General features: G+C 41.6%; 1 protein-coding gene across 1 annotated transcript; it reads left to right on the top strand.

Annotated features, from left to right (window-relative positions):
- The first annotated feature begins 841 nt into the window (after positions 1 to 841).
- LOC145500896 (uncharacterized) lies at positions 842 to 19,411 on the top strand. The gene is made up of 3 exons (XM_081480431.1): positions 842 to 1,492; positions 10,629 to 11,180; positions 13,363 to 19,411. The coding sequence occupies exons 1-3, from the start codon at positions 862 to 864 to the stop codon at positions 16,344 to 16,346; spliced, it is 4,167 nt and encodes a 1,388-aa protein (XP_081336557.1). The 5' UTR covers positions 842 to 861; the 3' UTR covers positions 16,347 to 19,411.
- The last annotated feature ends 37 nt before the right edge of the window (positions 19,412 to 19,448 follow it).

Below are 19,448 nucleotides of genomic sequence, written 5' to 3'. Positions count from 1 at the left end.
TAGGGATGGGGGTGCTGTGATGGACCCTTTCCTGTTCAAATCAAACACCTCAATCTTATAACCTATGAGTTCAGCCTCTTGCACCTTCAGTGTAAGCAGCAGTGATAAATAAACAATGGCCTCTGTTTGGTGCAAAAATATGCACAGATATTCATCTGTGGACATTATCTGTTCTGAGAATCAAACAGTTTTCTGTGAATATGGCTTGAGGAAAACTCTGAGCGTCAAGGAACAGATAATGTCCAAGGACAAATATCCCTTTATATTTTCATGCCAAAATGGAGGCTTTTGGGGCATTTGTGTTTATTATATATCCTTCAAAATTAATATATTTTGCGACAAGCGTAGTTTTGAAAATTGGAGAATATCACTTTGATACATGTATTTCCCAGTTTTAGCTGGGTCATATTCAGTTACGTGACGCGTTTAGACCAACCGAGTGAAAATATTTGATGGATTATAAAATAATGTCAATAACTGTTTGCATATAAATATATCAAGAAATAAATTAGTCCTCTAGTTAAGATATGCATGTAGGTTCATAATATTTCACCTTGTGTACACAAGATTGCAAAGAACAGATTACAGATATAGCTCTTAGTATCTGGTGATTGAAAGGTTTGGACATTGTTTTTTTTTTTTTTAACTTAAATGCATCAAAGTACATAATTATGCCTTACTGATTGTCTAGTACCATTGATTTACAGTGGGATGAAATATTTTTCTTTGTAATCTCAAGTGACTATAGGGGGTGTCATTACATGTATTTGACTCAAAATGGACTATTTCATTTTTGTTGTTTTCCAGATCTGTGAAGACATTGTGGAGATTATTTAGAGTATAATTAATTGGTAAGTCAAGATGATGGTCTCTGATGAGGAGAAGAGATGGCTTGTAGTTGGGATTGCCATTAACAAAGTAGCAGCCCCAGTATTGAGAGATTTCATAAAACAAGGAATGGACACTCATTATACAAACCTGGACAACTACTGCAGTGGTCTGGCCACACCTTGTACCCTAAAGGCACTGACTTACCATCAGGTCAGTACTGATCCATGCTTTGAACACTTGAAATTCCAGAACGTCAACAATAATCGTCAGTTGTATGGCATGAAAAAGAAAGACCTACACAAGTACAACTACAACATCAACAGTTCAGTCGACTTGGCCAAGCTGTTCCTGCCAGATCATCTTGCTAAGTTTTCAGGCTTTGACGAGTCACTGGACATGAGTGCAATCCTTCGTCTGCTGGGATTTAACAACCCAGCACCAATTTTCCACTCTCCAAATCCAGGGTTGTCTATTCAGAGTTCAGCTGATGATGTCAGGGAAAATGTCAGGAACACATGGGGCCACTGTAATGTTACTGACTGGACTGAAGTCTTCTTCAGTGATTGTTTCTCCCAGCTGGCAACATTGGTGAGAAGTCTGGGACTGACTGGTGGTGTGGAAAAGACCACTGTAGATCAGCTTTCTGATTGGCAATCAAAAGGTACTTATGAAAGATAGATTCTGGTTTGTCTTTGTTCTGATTTAACTAGTTCGACAAATACTATGAAGTTGACTAATCTATATCTTAGTGTGGATGGTATCCGGTCACTTCGTTCCATGGTCACTTCGTTCCATCAAAGAGTCACTTCGTTCCATCAAAGAGTCACTTTGTTCCAAAGAATAGTCACTTCGTTCTAAGGGGAAACTAAGCAAGTAAACTGCTAATCATTTTTACAAACTAAGCAAGTAAACTTCTAATCTTACAAAGCTACTAAACACCTTAAGCGGATAGAGTCCTTGGACTGTCTGGTATCCGATCCTTTTGTCGTTTCCATTTCATTTTGTTATATCTCGACATCGTTTTTATACACATGCAAAGTCGACTCGATATACATCTTGAATCGATTCGATACAAACTTCTAGTTCACTTATAAAAGTAATGAAAGGGTTTTAATCTTCGCATTGCATCTGACAGCGATCAAAAGAATTGTATTACTCAGTTACCCGCGGACAAAACTTCTTGAGGGTAGTAGCTTAGTTTACCTTTGGAACGAAGTGACTATTTGGTGGAACGAAGTGACTCTTTGATGGAACGAAGTGACCAATGGATGGAGCGAAGTGACTTGGAACGAAGTGACTGTGGAACAAAGTGACTGTATAATGCAGATCAATTATGTAAAGATCTGTTATTGATATGTGAATGTATTGGCAGTGACTGTAACATCATTCATGACTGATCCACACGGTTTACAGTCACTTCGTTCCAGGTCACTTCGTTCCATCCGTTGGAATAACAGATCTTTACATAATTGATCTACATTAGGCTAGATATTGTTTATGCTTTTCCGTTGTTTCTGAGGAATCCAAATAATTATCCATCAGCGAAAAGAGGAATACACGGAAGATACAGAGATGCCATAAAACTTCAAACTCTGTGGTGCACATTGTAGAAAACTCAGCCACTTTTCCCTGCAAATTGCAAAGAAGTGATAATAATTATTTTTAGTGGAAAGACATGAAACTTTGATAAGTGTGGTTCCAGGATTGAGGGAGATTTCTGATTTTAAGGTGCTCCTTCAAAACAACTCACAGGCTCCCTGCCACTCTTCATCCTCAACAGTTGTCACGTTCTTGAAAAAAAAGGACAAGCCTGTGAGCAAACTCTCTTGACACCTCTTAGAATCAATCACCCCTAGTCCAAGAACTGGCAAGAGATCAATCTTGCTCAATCCATTCACCACCTACTACCCTAGTAGCTGACAGGAGAGCATCCTCCATCCCTCCATAACCTACTACAAGAAGTTCCGGGGGAGCTAATTCCAATCCTCCACCACTTACTCTAAGAGCTACCCAGAGAACCTGCTTTTTTACATCCCCCACCACGTACTCTATTACAGCCAAGAGAGCTTCCACTTTCCCCCACCACCTACTTGTAAGAGTCCATCCCTTTGTGAGTTTTGAACCACCTACTCTAAGAGCTGCAAGTAGACGAGCTTGTTCCATCCCTCCACCTTCTAATCTAAGAGCCGCTGAGGGAGCTTTGTCCATCCCATCCACTAGATATCTCTATCCTTCCACCATCTACTCTAAATGAAGGTAGAGGAACTTGATTCACCCCTACACCACCTACTCTAAGAGCTGCCCAAAGAGGTGGCTCCTTCTCTGTACCATTTTCTCTAAGACCTGACAGGAGACATTGCCTCATTCCTCAAAAGAAAAAAAACAGGAAAAATCTGTCTGTAAAAAAGTTACAAATATTTCGCTTTTTCTGCTCTCGTGTGACTGACGTTTTCTTCGAACGTGGATGGACAAGACTAATGAAAATGAACGATTTATTCCATAAACGCAACAAAATTTATAACAATATTCATCTGCTCTTTGACCCGAACGTCCAGCTCACGTTTCTTCGTTTACAACATGTCATCACTCGGACCTAGTCTCCACTCGGTAAATAAGCAACGCGCCTTACACAAAATGAACACAAAATCTCAGTTCGGAACATCCTCCCGCCCGATGCAGGGAGTGCATCACTACATGTAACTTGTCAACCAAGTTCAATAGAGTTCAACTAAAATGTTCAACAAGGTCTCATAAAGTTCAATTAAGTTCAGCAGCTAAGTCAGCATCAGAGCTTTCAAACAGGTGTAACCGCTGTACTGGACGACGGGTAAGACTTCCAGATGAGGTCCGCAGGGTAACGGACCGGACAAGACCGTCACGGCCTGTGTGGGTGTCTTCCACTCGTGCACGTGACCACTGACCCCGAGCTACGCGATCCTCACTTACTAGGACCAAGTCACCTTTGCAGATTTCACGACCAATCTTGTACCATTTCTTGAGAGGTGTCAGGGATTTTAGGTACTCTGCATGCCAACGCTTCCAAAATCCATTTACAAGCTTCTGGTGATACTGAAAACGTTTGGTGAGGGCTCTTGAGGTCTGTTCTGAAACATGAGTGTCTTTAGTCGGACACGCTTGAAGATTCCTGCCAATCAAAATCTGTGCAGGGGTAATCACACTGTAGTCATCAGGGTCTGCACCAAGGTAAGTAAGAGGACGACTGTTCAGCTGTGCTTCAATTTCAGCTAAAATAGTAGTTAACTGCTCGGCATCCAACATTGCTTTGGCAAATAGTTTCTTCAGTGGCGTCTTGACACTCTTTACAAGACGTTCATAAAAGCCACCCCACCATGGGGCTTTTTCCACAATGAACTTCCACTGAATCTTCTTTTCAGACAAAGCACTTTGGGTCTGGTCTGATTCCAATACTCTCCAACATCGCTGTAGCTCCTTGTTAGCAGCCTTAAAAGTTTTTGCATTATCTGACCAAATAATGCTGCACATTCCTCTTCTTGCAATCATCCGTCTAAGAGCAAGGAGAAATCGCTCAGTTGTCATATCACATACCAACTCCAAGTGTATTGCACGGGTAACTGCACATGTAAATAGACAGATATAGACTTTTTCACCACTGTCTTTCAAATACAAAGGACCAGCAAAGTCTAGACCCACGTTAGTGAACGGTGGTGCAGGCTTAATTCTGTCTTCAGGAAGTGGTGCCATCTGCTGACCAAAGGGTTTTGTTTGGTAATGGCGACAAATTAGACAGTTCCTTAGTGTCTGACGGACGGTCGATCGTCCCTTGATCACCCAAAATCTCTGTCGCAAAAGTGACAAAGTGTGTTCAACTCCAGCATGTAGTTCATGGCTGTGAATATCATCAATTAACAACTTAACAACAGGATGGTTAGAAGGCAGGATAATAGGATGTTTCTCCTCTTCTGGCAACAGTGACTTGTGAATTCTTCCTCCAACACGAAGAAAATGACTAGTCGGACACATAAACGGGTTTAAATTGGCAAGGTTGCTGTCCTTCACTGGACCATGCTGTTTACATGACGCAATTTCTTCAGGAAAACCTGCTTCTTGTACATGAGATATCAACCATTCTTCTGCATTTTGTATCTCTAAACCAGTTAAAGGGCTGTCAATTCTTTCCTCTTCTTTCACTCTTGAGTTGCTAACGAATCTTCTGATCCAAGCAACAGTTCTTAGCAAGCGACTATACTTGCTGAATCTTGTGAAGTCAATAAACGGCTCTTTGGGTTGCACAACACAACTGACACTAGCTTTACTCTTCCTCTCTGGGTTAACAACTTCACTGGAGGGTTTTGACCTTAAATCCTCGGGCCAATCTTTTTCGGACTCTTGCAACCAAGAGGGTCCTTTCCACCACAAATGACTCTCTCGTAACTGACTTGCAGATAAACCTCGGGTAGGTAGATCAGCTGGGTTCTGCGGTCCTGGACAATACCTCCAAACACTGGGATCCAGCAACGACTGAATTTCAATAACACGATTAGCAACAAATGGTTTCCACTGTGAGGCTGCTCCTCTAATCCAGTGTAACGTTGAAGAATTGTCTGTCCAACAAACAATGCGGCTAATGGGACAATCTATTGCACCTTTGACATAGGTGCAAAGTCTAGCAGTAATTACAGCAACCATCAACTCTAAGCGTGGTAGGGTAATCTTCCTTACAGGAGCCACTCGGGTCTTGGACATCACAAGACTGGTAGATACCCTTCCATCTTCACAAACAACTCTCAGATAAACTGCAGAGGCATAAGCAACTTCTGACGCATCACCAAATGCGTGTAGCTCTACTTTGGGGTTCTGACCTAATGGCAAATCAGTGTAACATCTAGAAATTTGAAGGTGTCCAAGTTCAGAAATCTCTTGAACCCACTGATTCCATTTCGATGAGACTTCCATGGGAATTTCCTCATCCCATCCAACACCCTTGGTCCACAAGCTTTGAAGAATTAATTTTGACCTCACTGAAAAGGGTGCGATTAGACCAATCGGATCAAATATCTTTGCTGCTAAAGACGCCACCTTTCTTTTAGTGTACACTGTCTTTGATCTCGACTTAACAATGTCCACATCAATTGTAAAGACAAGGTTGTCAGTAAGTGTATTCCACTTTAATCCTAATGCTTTTGTGATTGGATGTGCTTCTGCTAGATCACTTTCCAGGCTGACAAGACTAACTGCTGCTCTGTCCCTCTCTGGTATGGCCTCCATAAGCTCAGATGAATTGCTTGACCATTTTGTCAAATTAAAGGCAGCTTTCTGCATAAGCTCAGTAGCACTTCGCTGTAATTTCAGCGTTTCCTGCACATTGTCTCTCCCTGAGGCAAAGTCATCAACATAAGTGTTCCTCAAGATTTCATTTGATGCAACAGGGAATGTTTCTTTACACCTTTTCACATGCTCTTGAATAGTGCCAATGGCAAGAAACGGACTGGAAACAACTCCAAATGTGACCCTTGTCATTCTGTAAATCTTAGGCGTGGCCTTGGGGTCCAAATCTCTCCACAGATACCGGTGTGAATCTCTGTCTTCTTCTTTTAACCGAATCTGCAAGAACATCTTCTCTATGTCACCCATGATACCAACATAATTCTTTCGAAAACGCAGAAGAATTCCGACCAAATCTGGCTGTAATGCTGGGCCTGGCTCTAAGCAGCTGTTCAGAGAGACACCATTGCTATCTTTCGCTGATGCATCAAACACAACTCTTGTCTTGGTTGTCTGCTTGTCTTCCCTGATGATCGCATGATGAGGGAGATAGAACACCGGACGCCCATCTGTTGGTGTAATTTCATCACAAGGTACTTCTTCAGCAACACCGTTCTCAACATACTTGTTAATCGCTTCTCTGTACGATGCAGCTTTCACTGGCTCATGGAGCAGCTTCTTTTCTAGATTGTACAACCTACTTTCCGCTTGCCGGTAATTATCTTTCAATGAAATGCAATCTTCCTTCCATGGTAAGGATACTTCATAGCGACCATCATCGTATGTTAGTGTCTCTTTAAACTTCTTCAAGACCACATCTTCTGCATGAGTAGTAGAAATTGAACTTTCAGCAAGTCTGACACCAATGGACTCCAAATCCCAGAACTTTTGAAGTGTTTCATTCAATTGTTCTTCAACACTAATTTGAACATTCATAGACACAGTGCATTCTTGGCCATGACCACCTGTTGGCCCACAGAAGACCCAACCCAAAGTTGTGCGAACTGCAACTGGCTCACGGGAACCCCCTCTTACGATGTCTCTTGTCACAAAGGAATAATAGAAATCCAAGCCAATAAGCACATCAATCTCTTGTTCCTCTCTAGGGAATTCTTCAGGAAATGCTATGTTTCGAAGGTGACACCATCTTGTTGGATGAATATCCACAGCTTCAGCTGGCCGGCATATTACTGGTGTAGTAAGTGCCTCAATACATTGAGGCTGTCCAGATTTGTCAATAGGTGCCACAGTAAACGCAGTTCTCTTCCGCAAAGTGCTCTTGGTGGCCTCTCCACCAAATCCAGAAACAGCAATTTTGACACTCTTCCCATCAAGACCAAGCTCATCAATTACACTCTGCCGAACAAACGACGTTTGAGAAACAGGATCAAAGAAACATCTCACAACTTTTGAACACCCATTTGATCCACACAAAATAGCTGGTATGGTCTGCAGGATCACTTTTCCACCTGAGCTCACTGCAACAGAATTTGCCACAACTGAGGATGGCAAAGCAGGACCTGACGACGAGGGTAGTAATTCCGGGGCTGATTCCACCTTGACTTCTTCCAAGGGAGGACGAGCTGAGTCCTGATGCAGGAGACTGTGATGTCTACCTTGGCAATGCTTGCATGGAGGTTTCTGGCACACTTCGGCTCTATGACCAGGTTCAAGGCATCGGAAACACAGGCCTTTAGACGTTGCTTTTCTGAATCTTTCTTTCACAGGTAATGACAGAAAAGTGACACATGACTTCAAACCATGGTTTTTGTAGCAAATGACACACTTGCCCTCTTGCGTTGCCGCACATAATGCAGAGGTGGATAATTTTTGTGACCGGTTAAACTTGAAACGGTTTTCACGATTTCCAAGATTTTCCTTTGCCGGAGCTTTGGAATCAAGAGAAGGAGGCTGTGAAGACTCTTTAGCTCTTATCAATTGCTCCAAGAAAGTAAACAGTATTTTCACTTCCACACAGTCCTGTTTAGCTTTCTCCTCATTAAGCTCCAATTCCCATTTTTCCACAACTTTTTTTGGCAGCTTGTCAACTATTAGAGGCACAAGAACTGGAGCCAAAGTTTCAGAATTAAACTTTTCACCAAAGGACTCAACAGAGCGAACGTGACCTATCACTTCATCGTAGAATTTACGCATGGAGGTTGCATCATCAGAGCTCAAACGTGGCAAATGGATCAAGGATCTTACATGTGCATCAAGTATTAACCTTGCATGCCCGAATCTTTCCTTCAAGATTTCCAAAACTGGCTTGTAATTCGCTTGTACCACTGCAAAACCTTTCACCGCTTCAGCAGCCGAACCCTTTAGCGATCTCATCAAGTACTCTAATTTTTGGACATCTGCCAACGACGGATTGTCAACCACTGAACCTTTTATCGACTGATAATAGGGTTGCCAGCTCAAAACATTTCCGTCAAAGGTTGGTAGATTAATCTTGGGTAGCTTAACTTGTACTTGAGAGGACGACTGGGATACGGGTGGATTGCTTCCTAACAATTGTACTTCGGGAACTTGTTTACTTGCCAAATAACTTGTCATTTTGGCCATGCTTTCAATTACACGCGCTTCGTATTCATTATGGCTCTCACATTCCGCCTCGATCTCTTCATCCTCTAACATTGTGCACATCGTGGCTTGCACTTCCTGCAAGTCACTCCACTTACTTGCGACATTATCTTTCAACACTTGAATTCGTGCATAATTATCTTGTTGTGACAGGGCTTCGTCGATTAACTTCAACGTGTCTGTGACAGATTTTCTCAGGAATTTTCTCTTTTTCTTGATAGCTTCTAAATCTTTCGACATTTTGAAAGACCACAAATTTTACTAACCTCATATAATCGCAACAATTACAGGTCTGCACATTCACAGAAGTTCCTCTCGTTCAAAGTGCTGACGCAATACACATGTGGTTTGTTTGGCGCCAAATCGCCGATATGCGAAAACCAACTTCTTCGCAGTAATAAACGGATCCAACTCTCCTTTTGCTCGACCAATCGTCGAAACTGTTTCTCCAAATCCAATATCCGGCTCGAAGGACCATGAAAATGAACGATTTATTCCATAAACGCAACAAAATTTATAACAATATTCATCTGCTCTTTGACCCGAACGTCCAGCTCACGTTTCTTCGTTTACAACATGTCATCACTCGGACCTAGTCTCCACTCGGTAAATAAGCAACGCGCCTTACACAAAATGAACACAAAATCTCAGTTCGGAACAACTAATATTTACTCTTTTTCTGTACCTATTCTACCTCTAAGAAGGACATCAGCTGCAAAAGTTTACTTAATTTACAGTCAAACCTGTATTAAGCGGTCACCGTCGGGAATGAGCCAACTGACCGCTTAATAGAGGTTGACCGCTTAATAGAGGTTTCCCAAAACGTAGTATAAAATATGGTAAAAATGGAACTGTAGCATGTATACAGTATATTGTCTGACTCTCGGTTTACAACAAGAATTTGTAAGCTCGGTAATGAAATGTGAAGGTGAATTAATCAACATGACACGAGCGTGGGACAAAGGAAAATTCTGAGTCCCCGAGAGGAATCGAACCCATGACCTCCCGAGCACCGGGCGGGCGCACTATCCACTGAGCTACGAGAACTCATGGAGAGCAAGGTCATTAAACTGAGTTCATATATGACAGGTGCCCTGCATACTGCTAGGATCGACACTATCGAAGTCATCGTGAGTAGTGATAAGTTAATAAAGATGGTGAATTTTTAAGCTCGGTAATGAAATGTGAAGGTGAATTAATCAACATGACAGGAGCGTGGGACAGAGGAAAATTCTGAGTCCCCGAGAGGAATCGAACCTACGACCTCCCGAACACCCGCCCGGTCATGGGTTCGATTCCTCTCGGGGACTCAGAATTTTCCTTTGTCCCACGCCCGTGTCATGTTGATTAATTCACCTTCACATTTCACACAACAGTATATCATGTTGTGTTTGATGAGCGGTTGGAAGAAACTGGACATGGTTCGCGTATCATCATGTCAAAATATCCTGAAATATCGCATTGTAATTGACTACGTGACCTCTTAATAGAGGTGAAATACGATCAAATTCGCCAGTTGGGAATTCTAAATGGTGACCGCGTCCGCTTAACAGAGGTGACCGCTTAATAGAGGTCAAATTTACAGTAAATAATGGGACTACTTTTTGGGAATTTGATAAGTGTCCGTTTGATAGAGGGTGACCGCTTAGAAGAGGGCCGCTTGATAGGGGTTTGACTGTACTTAGTTCGGTTGAATTGAGTATATTTACCTGATCTAAATTTCATTAGAATAGTAGCTTGTTTTCTGACCGATAGCTGTAAATTTACATCATCTTAAAATAACAAAAGGTCTTAAAAGTGCCTTATCTAAAAAACGAGCAAGGTAACTCCCCATTTGATCTTTACCTTACTTCATGGCAAGATTTAAAAAAATCTGTCGGTGGGAACATTTTGGACGCGAACGTCCTTAGGTGACCTGTCCTAGTGACTTGCATATGTCATCAGTAAAGTACTGATGAATCTTTTCTTAGGTTGCCAGCTGTGTATGGGACATGCTGTGGACAAAGATCTACTATCCTTGGTCCAAAGAGAAGTAAAAGGAATCATTGCAGACTTGGCAGGGCATGATGCACAACTAGATGGAGTGGAAACGAAGCTTGAAAAGGAAGAGGAGACTAGAAGAGAAGAGATTGACAAAATCTTGGAGAGGCTAGTGTCCATGAAGAAAATGCTGAGTGAAGAATTATTGAGAAGAGTTGAAGGAGTGGAACAACGAGTTGAGGGAGTGGAGCAAAGAGTCGAGGGAGCAGAACAAGGTCTTGTTGAAACAAATATCAAAGTCGAACTTCAAGGAAAAAGAGTTGAGGGAGCGGAACAAGGTCTTGCTGAAACAAATATCGAAGTCAAAGTACAAGGAAAAAGAGTCGAGGGAGCAGAACAAGGTCTTGCTGCAGCAAACGTCAAAGTAGAAGAACTGGGGCAAGATATGGCACAACTGCAGGATAGTCTCACCAAAACAGATGACAAAGTAGAGCAGCTGGCGCATGAAATTAAGAGTGAGAGAATGGAAGATGTCAAACCAGGTTAGTAAAAGAGACCAAATATGATGTAGTTTTTGTGATACATATAACTGTACTGTTCTCTGAATAACGTTTTTAGATTTTTCTTCATACTAGAAATTTCTTATACATCATATCAGGAGTAATAAAAATTGAAAGGTCTATTGATCATCCTCGAGGCAGACAAGAAATAAAAGTCAAAAAATGAAATAAAAAGAAAGTCCAAGAAAAATAACTGAAGGAAAATTAAATAATAATAGAGTGGCCGTCTTGCATTTAATTTCTTCGTCGATTTTTTCCCCACTATTTTAATGAACGAATGAGGGCAGGTAAACGACATTTCAAAGTCAGGCGTACTTTATTTTCAAGTCTGAAAAACTAATGGTTAGATGGTGCTATTTATACTTTAAATGTGCGAGAGTATATTTAGGTTAAAGATCTTAGTAATAACTGATGCGTTCGACGATGTCAATACTTGAAGCTGTAAAATAAATACTTTGGTCCAAATTGAGCCCGGGTGGGGGTACTCCTATGTGAAATGGTCGATCGTGCTCGTCGGAAAATTTGAAACAAATCCCTAAAAAAGACCCACCCAGGCGGGTCTCGAGCTCTGTTTGACCCCTTAAAGATACCATTTGACAGCGCAGCAGACAGCCTTGTGTTTTATTATTTCTTCGAGATCGTTTCTACAAGATACTTTGACAGCTACAAATAGTGGTGTTTTGTCCTCGAATTTAGTTACTAGCAGGTCCTTGAATTAAATTCGTCCGAATTAAATTCGACGATTGTGCGACGTATAAACAGGCCTAACCTCCCTTACTGTACTTCCACTGGCACGTCAGTGTGACCGGGGCCTGGTTACCATTGCCTCTCAGTTGTCAGTCATGGATAGAAGATGTTTGTCCATAGAAGTCTGAATGCGGTCCGCATCTAAAAATAATCGAAAACGATAAAAGTAAAAATAGAACTGTAACCAGGATAAGACATATTGGAATAAAAACGTTCTCTGGTTGGTTTCCAGAAGAAATGGAGTTGCCTTTATTGATATATTTCGGAAGCCAACCCATACTGACCGTTATTTGGATTTCTCTTCCCATCATGCAAAAGAACACAAAATCAGCACGGCCTCGACCCTCTTGTTCCGGGCATCCAACCTCCCTAGCAGCTTTGAAGGAAAAACAATCGCGTTAGAAGCTAATGGTTACCCACCGGCTGTTATTTCTAACATTCTCAATAAGAAGCCACCCCCATCTACAGTTCCTCCACCAGAAGAACTGGTTTCTATGTTCTTCAAATGGGCTGATCCATCTAATATGTACCAGGGTTTTGCATGTCTCCCTTACATCAGCGGCCTAACCGAGCCCCTCAGTCACAAGATTACTCCGCAAGAATGATATCCGAGTTGTCAACAAACCACTTAAAACCCTTCAACAAGAATTCCCGTCACCAAAGTTCAGACAACCCTCAGATTTTCAATGTAATGTTGTTTACAAAATTCCAGACTGCCCTTGGAATTACATAGGAGAAACCGGAAGATGCTTCCAAACCCGAAAAAAGGAACATCAACGAAACTTGAAGAACTATTCAAATGGCTCTAATGTTGCCAACCATGCGTGGCAAAACAATCACTCCATTGATTTCGACAATGCTTGTGTCATTGACAAAGGCAATTACCGCGTTCGAAAAACACTAGAATCTTGGCACACAGCAAAAACCGTCGACGCGGAAAACAACTCAAAACCGTTGCCTAGGCAATACTCGATTTTATTGCAATCAGGCCTCATTTACATTTTTATCTTCTAGCTTTTTTCACGCTTGTTTTTATTCTCAATTTTTCGCACCCCATTCGTATATATTTTCGCTTGCGCGCCACATTTTTCATTCGTTAAAGGCTATAGACTGATAGCCGTAAGCTTATGTTTTTAATATATTTTTAACCAGAGAACGTTTTTATTCCAATACGAAAAAGATAAAGTTGCCAAAGCTTTCAAATAGCTTACAAACGTTTAAAGCTGGCTATTTTTCTGCGTGCCATTTACGCGTAGTTAAAAAGCCTACTCTAAACCGACAATTTTGGCTTTTTTTCGTTTTCAATCCAAACGGCTTATACCTGTACATGTAGGATACCGTTTACTGCAGTGTAACTTAACTGCTGCCGTCACGTGCGTCGAGGTCATAATTGTTTGTTTATATTTTCTCCAATCAGATGCTGCTGCAGTCGAAACTTTCGATGTTAAACACTGTCGAAGTAAACTGGCAGAGCATTACAAAAGGACCGCCACAGTGCCCACCTCTGCCTGGTCTAAAAAATCCCCCGTGGACATTCACCAGATCTACACTCGACTGTCCTGGCTGAAAGAGGAACAAACCCCAGCTGGGCCATCACGTTCTGAACTGAAACATTATACTGACGTGTTCACTCCAAGCAAGAACGGTGTTGTACCAAAGAGGATACTCGTGCAAGGGCAGACGGGTATTGGGAAGAGCACTTTCGTCAAGAAACTGGCTGTGGACTGGGCTGAACTTGATCACGAGATAACGGGACACGAACGGAAAGATGCAATGAAGAGTTTCCAAGATGATGAAGACAAGAGAGAAACAGAACAAGATGACGAAGCCTCGTCAAGTGAAGATGGTGGCGAAGACACATCAAGTGACGAGTATGAAGACACATCAAGTGATGAGAATGAAGACACATCAAGTGACGAGTACGACGACACGTCATTTGACGAGTGTGAAGATACGTCTAGTGACGAGTATGAAGATACGTCAAGTGATGAGAAGTACATCAGTGAGGACATGAGTGAAAGTCAGAAAGATGCCTTAAAAAAGTTCCAGCTCGTTCTTGTTGTTAATCTCAAGGAAGTGTCCAAATGCCAGAGCTTCCAAGACGTCATAAGTCAGTCCTCCATTTTTTCGGAGGAAGAGACAGCCTTGACCGAGGGCATCTTACGTTACATCACCAAAAACCAAGACAAAGTACTGCTGGTGTTTGATGGCTACGACGAATATCGCTGCGGAAGCAACTCTGAAATCTACGAGATATTCAGAGGAAAGAAACTGAGAAACTGTTGTGTCCTGATAACGACTCGAATTTCCAAAGCTGACGAGCTACGAACGTTTAAAGACATGCATGCTGAGATCACCGGGTTTTGTGAAGAGGACATAAAGGCCTTTATGAGGAGAATGCTTGGTGGCGAAGCAGAAGCAAGAGAGCTGAGTCGTCATCTTGATTGGCAATACCTGGAAGACTTAGCGAAAGTTCCGCTTCTTCTTCTCTTCTTTTGCACCCTGTGGAAAAAGGGCAAGTCGAAGAGCTTTCCTGAAAGCAAAACAAAATTGTATTTGGCGATCGTCCAGTACGTTTTGGATTACAATCAAGGGAAAGATTCGCCTACTCACTTTGGCAAAGTACACGATTTCGAAGATGTTCTTGCTGAAATCGGAAAGGTGGCGTTGGAATGTCTTTTGAAGGACGATCATGTGTTCGAGTATGATCAATTGTCCGCTGCCGTTCGTTGTGATGGGAGTCAGATTATTGGCCTACTTCAAGTTACCGAGTACGCAGAAAATCTTCGACCAGCAGGGATGGTATCCTTTATCCACAAGAGCATTCAAGAATTTTTGGCAGCGTGGTTCATCTCTTACAGATGTGTCCCTGAAGGAAATCTCGGTGGAATTGAACAGCACACACGTACCTTGGAGAATTGTAAAGCCTGGGAAAATGTTTTCCAGTTCGTTTGCGGTTTGTCTGACGATGGAGCAGGGAACGTTTTTCAGCACTTAGCATCAGTCAGGATCTCTGATCCAACACTGGATTTATCAAAGACAATACCAGATGTAGGAAGCGAGACAGACGAGCCACTGTGTGACGTCACTGACAGGCATGAGAGGTTCAGTGACTTGGTTGACGATTCTTTTAAAGAAGTTCAATCAAAAGGTGCACTGGCGAGATATTGGTTAGATTGCAAAGCTGGGATCATCCTGATTTCCCTTGCGAGACCATTTTCTGAACATATACCAAAGATGAGAATTGTAAATGAAGATTCTTCCTGTAAAGCTTTATTTTTACACGATGCTCCTTTTTACAGATTACGTCGTAATGGTTACAGGGAATGGATGTCAAGGCTATGTGAGGTTCTGGAGTTTTTCGATTGCTCAAATGACCTACTGAGAATAACCGAGAACTCTGCTGCTCTCTTGATTGAAGATTTTTTAACGCAGTTTAAGACTGTAGGATGCGCGAAGTGTCGTTTTGATTGTGTCGTTCGTGTCCATAATGGGAAAGCTCAGTTTTACGTAACAGGGTTATGGCTGCGCTGTGATGACCATACGAGACTGTTTACTGAGACTATTACCATTTCTGCCCCATCTTGCTCCGAAAGTTCGTGTTCAAAACAGTCATGTTTGAAATTCTTAAGATCTCTTTACTGTAATGGAATTGTGAACGCGCAGACATTGAAAGACCTTGGTGCAGTTGTCAGAAACTGTAAACATTTGAAAACCATTGAATTTCGTAAATGCAGAGACGGTATGTGTGAACTGCTGGAACAAGTACCAAATCCCTGCACGTGCTGTGTGAACATTGGTAGTCTACTGTCACAGTGCTCATTGACATCAGTGGAAGCAGAAAAACTAGCTGGTGTGTTACCACGATTTATCAACATCACCGCTCTTTACCTTCGGTTACGTGACTGCTGTGCTGCAGCAGTAAACAAACTTGTTTCTAGTATCTCACGCAAAACTCTTAAGAAACTGAGTCTGCATAATATAAGCCTGACCCCAGCAGCAGCCGCGCCCCTCGGTCGGTCACTTCCTGAAATGTCGTCTTTAGAAACACTCGAGTTAACTGGGGCGGATGGAAGCATTTTGCAAGAGGAGGAAATGGAGGCGCTGTTTGGAGGAATGAACGGAACATTCCCAGCTTTACAATGGCTTGATCTTAAGAATTTCAACGCAAGGGGTAGCCTTGCTCCACTCACCAAGCGCGTTCAGTTCTTTCCAAACTTGACAAGGTTAGTTCTTTGGAGCTTAAATATGGATGAACGTGACTTACATTGTCTGCTGGAGAGCTTAAGATCCATTTCTAATCTGAAGGACCTGAACCTAACATGGAATCCACTGGGTTCCCGGGACGAGGTACGATCTATTGTGCAACAAGCACTGCCTCGGGTTCGTCTTTCGTATTAATTATATTAGGTTCATTTACTCAGTGAATTCTGGCAGGACTGATTGTCTTCAGTGTCACGTGACTTAAACTTCTCGTCCCTGTACCACGTGCAAACTGACACTACTTGAGGTCATAGAGCAACATCTGACAATAACAGGCGATACCATTGTTTCTCGAGCTACTCGTGTAAACACCGTAACCTACTTTCAGAATGTAATTCTCGACAATTTTTAATTGTTACCTAAATCGGACATTCAGTGAAATAAGTGAATCTTTTTTGGTAGCGCGTAAATGGCTTTCTATCAATTAGGAAGTCACGATTTTTGTTGTTTAATTTTTGGACTCTCACAGTATTGTAGCGGAGAATTTTATATTGAATTGAATTAACAAATTATTTGATACCCTCTATAGATAAGATAAAAAAGGTGCTTACAGCTAATTCGCCTGAAAATGTATCGCGTAAATCAGGAAAAAAAGTGATAATGAAATGTTTAGTCGAGCTTAGTTGAGAAATACGTGCCTCATAGTTCCAAGATGAACAGTAATTTTGTAAACAGTGTAAAAACGTGTACTTTATGTTCGAACATGAAAGTAAAAAAATTGCAAAGTTTCTGGCTTTTTTTTTTTCTTTGTTGTTGTTTTCTTTCTCCTGGTAGCATTTTAGAAAATAGCCCTTGAAGGCTGGTTTTCGTATAAACTTTACGATCACTGCCAAAGAGGTTCAGCGATATGGAAACCACTCTGCAGCGAGACAGACTTCAGTTTTATTTCGATGATCGTAGCGATCTGTGGAAATCCGTTTAGTGAGGTTCACCCTACTTTTTTTGTAGTGATCGATCACATGGAAAGCAGCCTTTAACTGCTGCATGAAGGAAAACCTGCGTGATATCCGTGTAGGTGTGATTAATCCAACTACGCAAAATCTTGCGAGACTGAAATCAGGTGTGTGAAAACGTTTGCCTATTGTAAGGCAAGAACCAAACCAAGTTCGAGGGCCGTACTGTAAGTTACGGACCGAGATTTTTTTCCCCATCGACACTTCAAATTTCTGTCGCACCTCGAAAGCAAAGCGAGTCAATTTGAAATCGTTGTTAAGTGACTCTTAAAAGTCGTTAGCAGATATTAATACACAATTTCAGAAGTAAAAAAAACAATAAACTGTACCTTGCTAAAAAATGTTAAGAACACGTAGCGATAAATCACGAAACACTTTGGCGACAAAAACAGCTTTAAATTTTAGCGGACCGTACAGTAGAATACGGCCCGTTAAAATGACCAATCCCAGCGCGTACTAACTGAGAGATATAATAAAAGGTTGAACTGAACGCGGTGGATAAATTGTTTATCACGACTAGTTTGATGTATATCTCAATGAAGTTCGGTTAATTCACTGGGGAGGCACGGCACGTTCTTCTGTCAAACTATACTGCAGTGTAATTGGGATCAGCGGCATCAAGCTAAATTGTAATTCAGTTCGACCCATAAGAAGTCAGACCTTTGACCAGACCCTAATAAAAGTCAAAGCTTGTAGTGTTCTACATTTTAGTTTTTCATACAAACTAAGTCTTTAAGTTATACAGACAATTCTGTGGAAAGGGGAAAGCCCAATTGCATGGTTACCAAGATGTGTGGATCCCTCGGGAGTGTGCGACTCAAAGGAACGGCTGAAATTCGGTGCATTCTACAATATTTTATCGGTAACAATGTTAACTTGGTGGACGTTAAATATTCCAGGAATTCAATTACATACCAGAGAAACAGTGACCGATTCCTCGCAATACTTTCCTCTATTTATCGGTAAATGACTTAGTCTGAACAGGCAGTTTGTGTTTCTTAAGCATTTTGTTTTTCAATGGGCTTTCTCTTTTAATGGGTTTTCTGAACACGGGAGGAAGGAGCGGCACAGTCGCGAGTAAAATGGCCGACTTTTCCTCAGTTTTGCGAATTGAAACCAATTTGACATGAAATGAGCCAATTTAACATGAAATTTTACAGGGATCTCTGTAGAGCGCAAGCCCGTAGTACGGAACGGGGCCTGATTTTCAAACTTCGTCTATATTTATTTCTTATTTGTAAGCGCCAAACTGTAACAGGGTTTTGAATTGAGAGTATTTTTATCTTAAAAAACATTCTAGTTTGATTTTTACCGTAAATGGGTAAACTCTTAGAGGAATTGTGAGGAAAATTTTGAGAGAGCAAGAGGCGGTGAAAGACTGGGGACATATCTGTTGCAGTCCGTCGAGCCTCATCAGTTTAAAAAGGTTTAAAATCGAGAAGAAGTAATTTAAACTGCAAACAGGGGTGGAGAGCGAGGGGGTTGGTCTATGAAAAGTTATTGTTTAAAATACCGTTTTTCCGTGGCCCACCCCAGAATTATTGTAAAAAAAAAAAAAAAGAATGGGCGGCTCACCCCTTGAGTGGCACAGAAAAACTTAGTGGCCTACCCCCCAGACAAAATCAGTAATGTGGATAGTTAGTAGGCGCCCATATGAAAGTGTCAGCTATCTCATTGCAAGCAGCAATTCCAGAAGGAGGTTAAGAAGAGGAACCCTCAAAACCAACTGACCGTCAAGCAATTAATCGTTAATAAGACTACAGGAATTAAAAGAGAAATCTGAGAAGCTGAAGAGTAGTATCCAGAAATGCTTCGATGAAAACTGTTTGGGAGTAATTGCAGAATTGTAAAGTAACGTTGACCAGACTTTGATAAGGACCGAAGCCTAGGAGGAAAAATACATAAGAATGTATCCTTTTGCAAAAGATACGTTTGTATCTAAAACAAAAAAAAGAAGTCGTTAACTATTAATCAACTATCGTCGGGGCTGTTATGAAACTTGAGAATCTCCGCTCCCCCTGCCACCCCCCTGTGAGAGTTAATATTTAATGACGATTATAATGAACACTCGAAACGTAATCGGAGCATCATATTTACAAAGCGGCAGACAAGATAATATTTGAAATGTGTACCACCTTTGCTTCTAAACGACGCAAAAAATAACAGTCTTGTTCCCAGGGCTTTTGCAGACACTGGGAACGAGTTTCAGGTAAATGACAGTACATTTATTAATGGTTATGTTATTGCGGATACAGTGATATTTTGTGCGTGTTCGGCCAGTGCTTGT

Source organism: Orbicella franksi, chromosome 10 (genome assembly GCF_964199315.1).
Source record: "Orbicella franksi chromosome 10, jaOrbFran1.1, whole genome shotgun sequence".
Classification (NCBI taxonomy): domain Eukaryota; kingdom Metazoa; phylum Cnidaria; class Anthozoa; order Scleractinia; family Merulinidae; genus Orbicella; species Orbicella franksi.
This window is presented reverse-complemented; position numbering and strand designations above follow the sequence as displayed.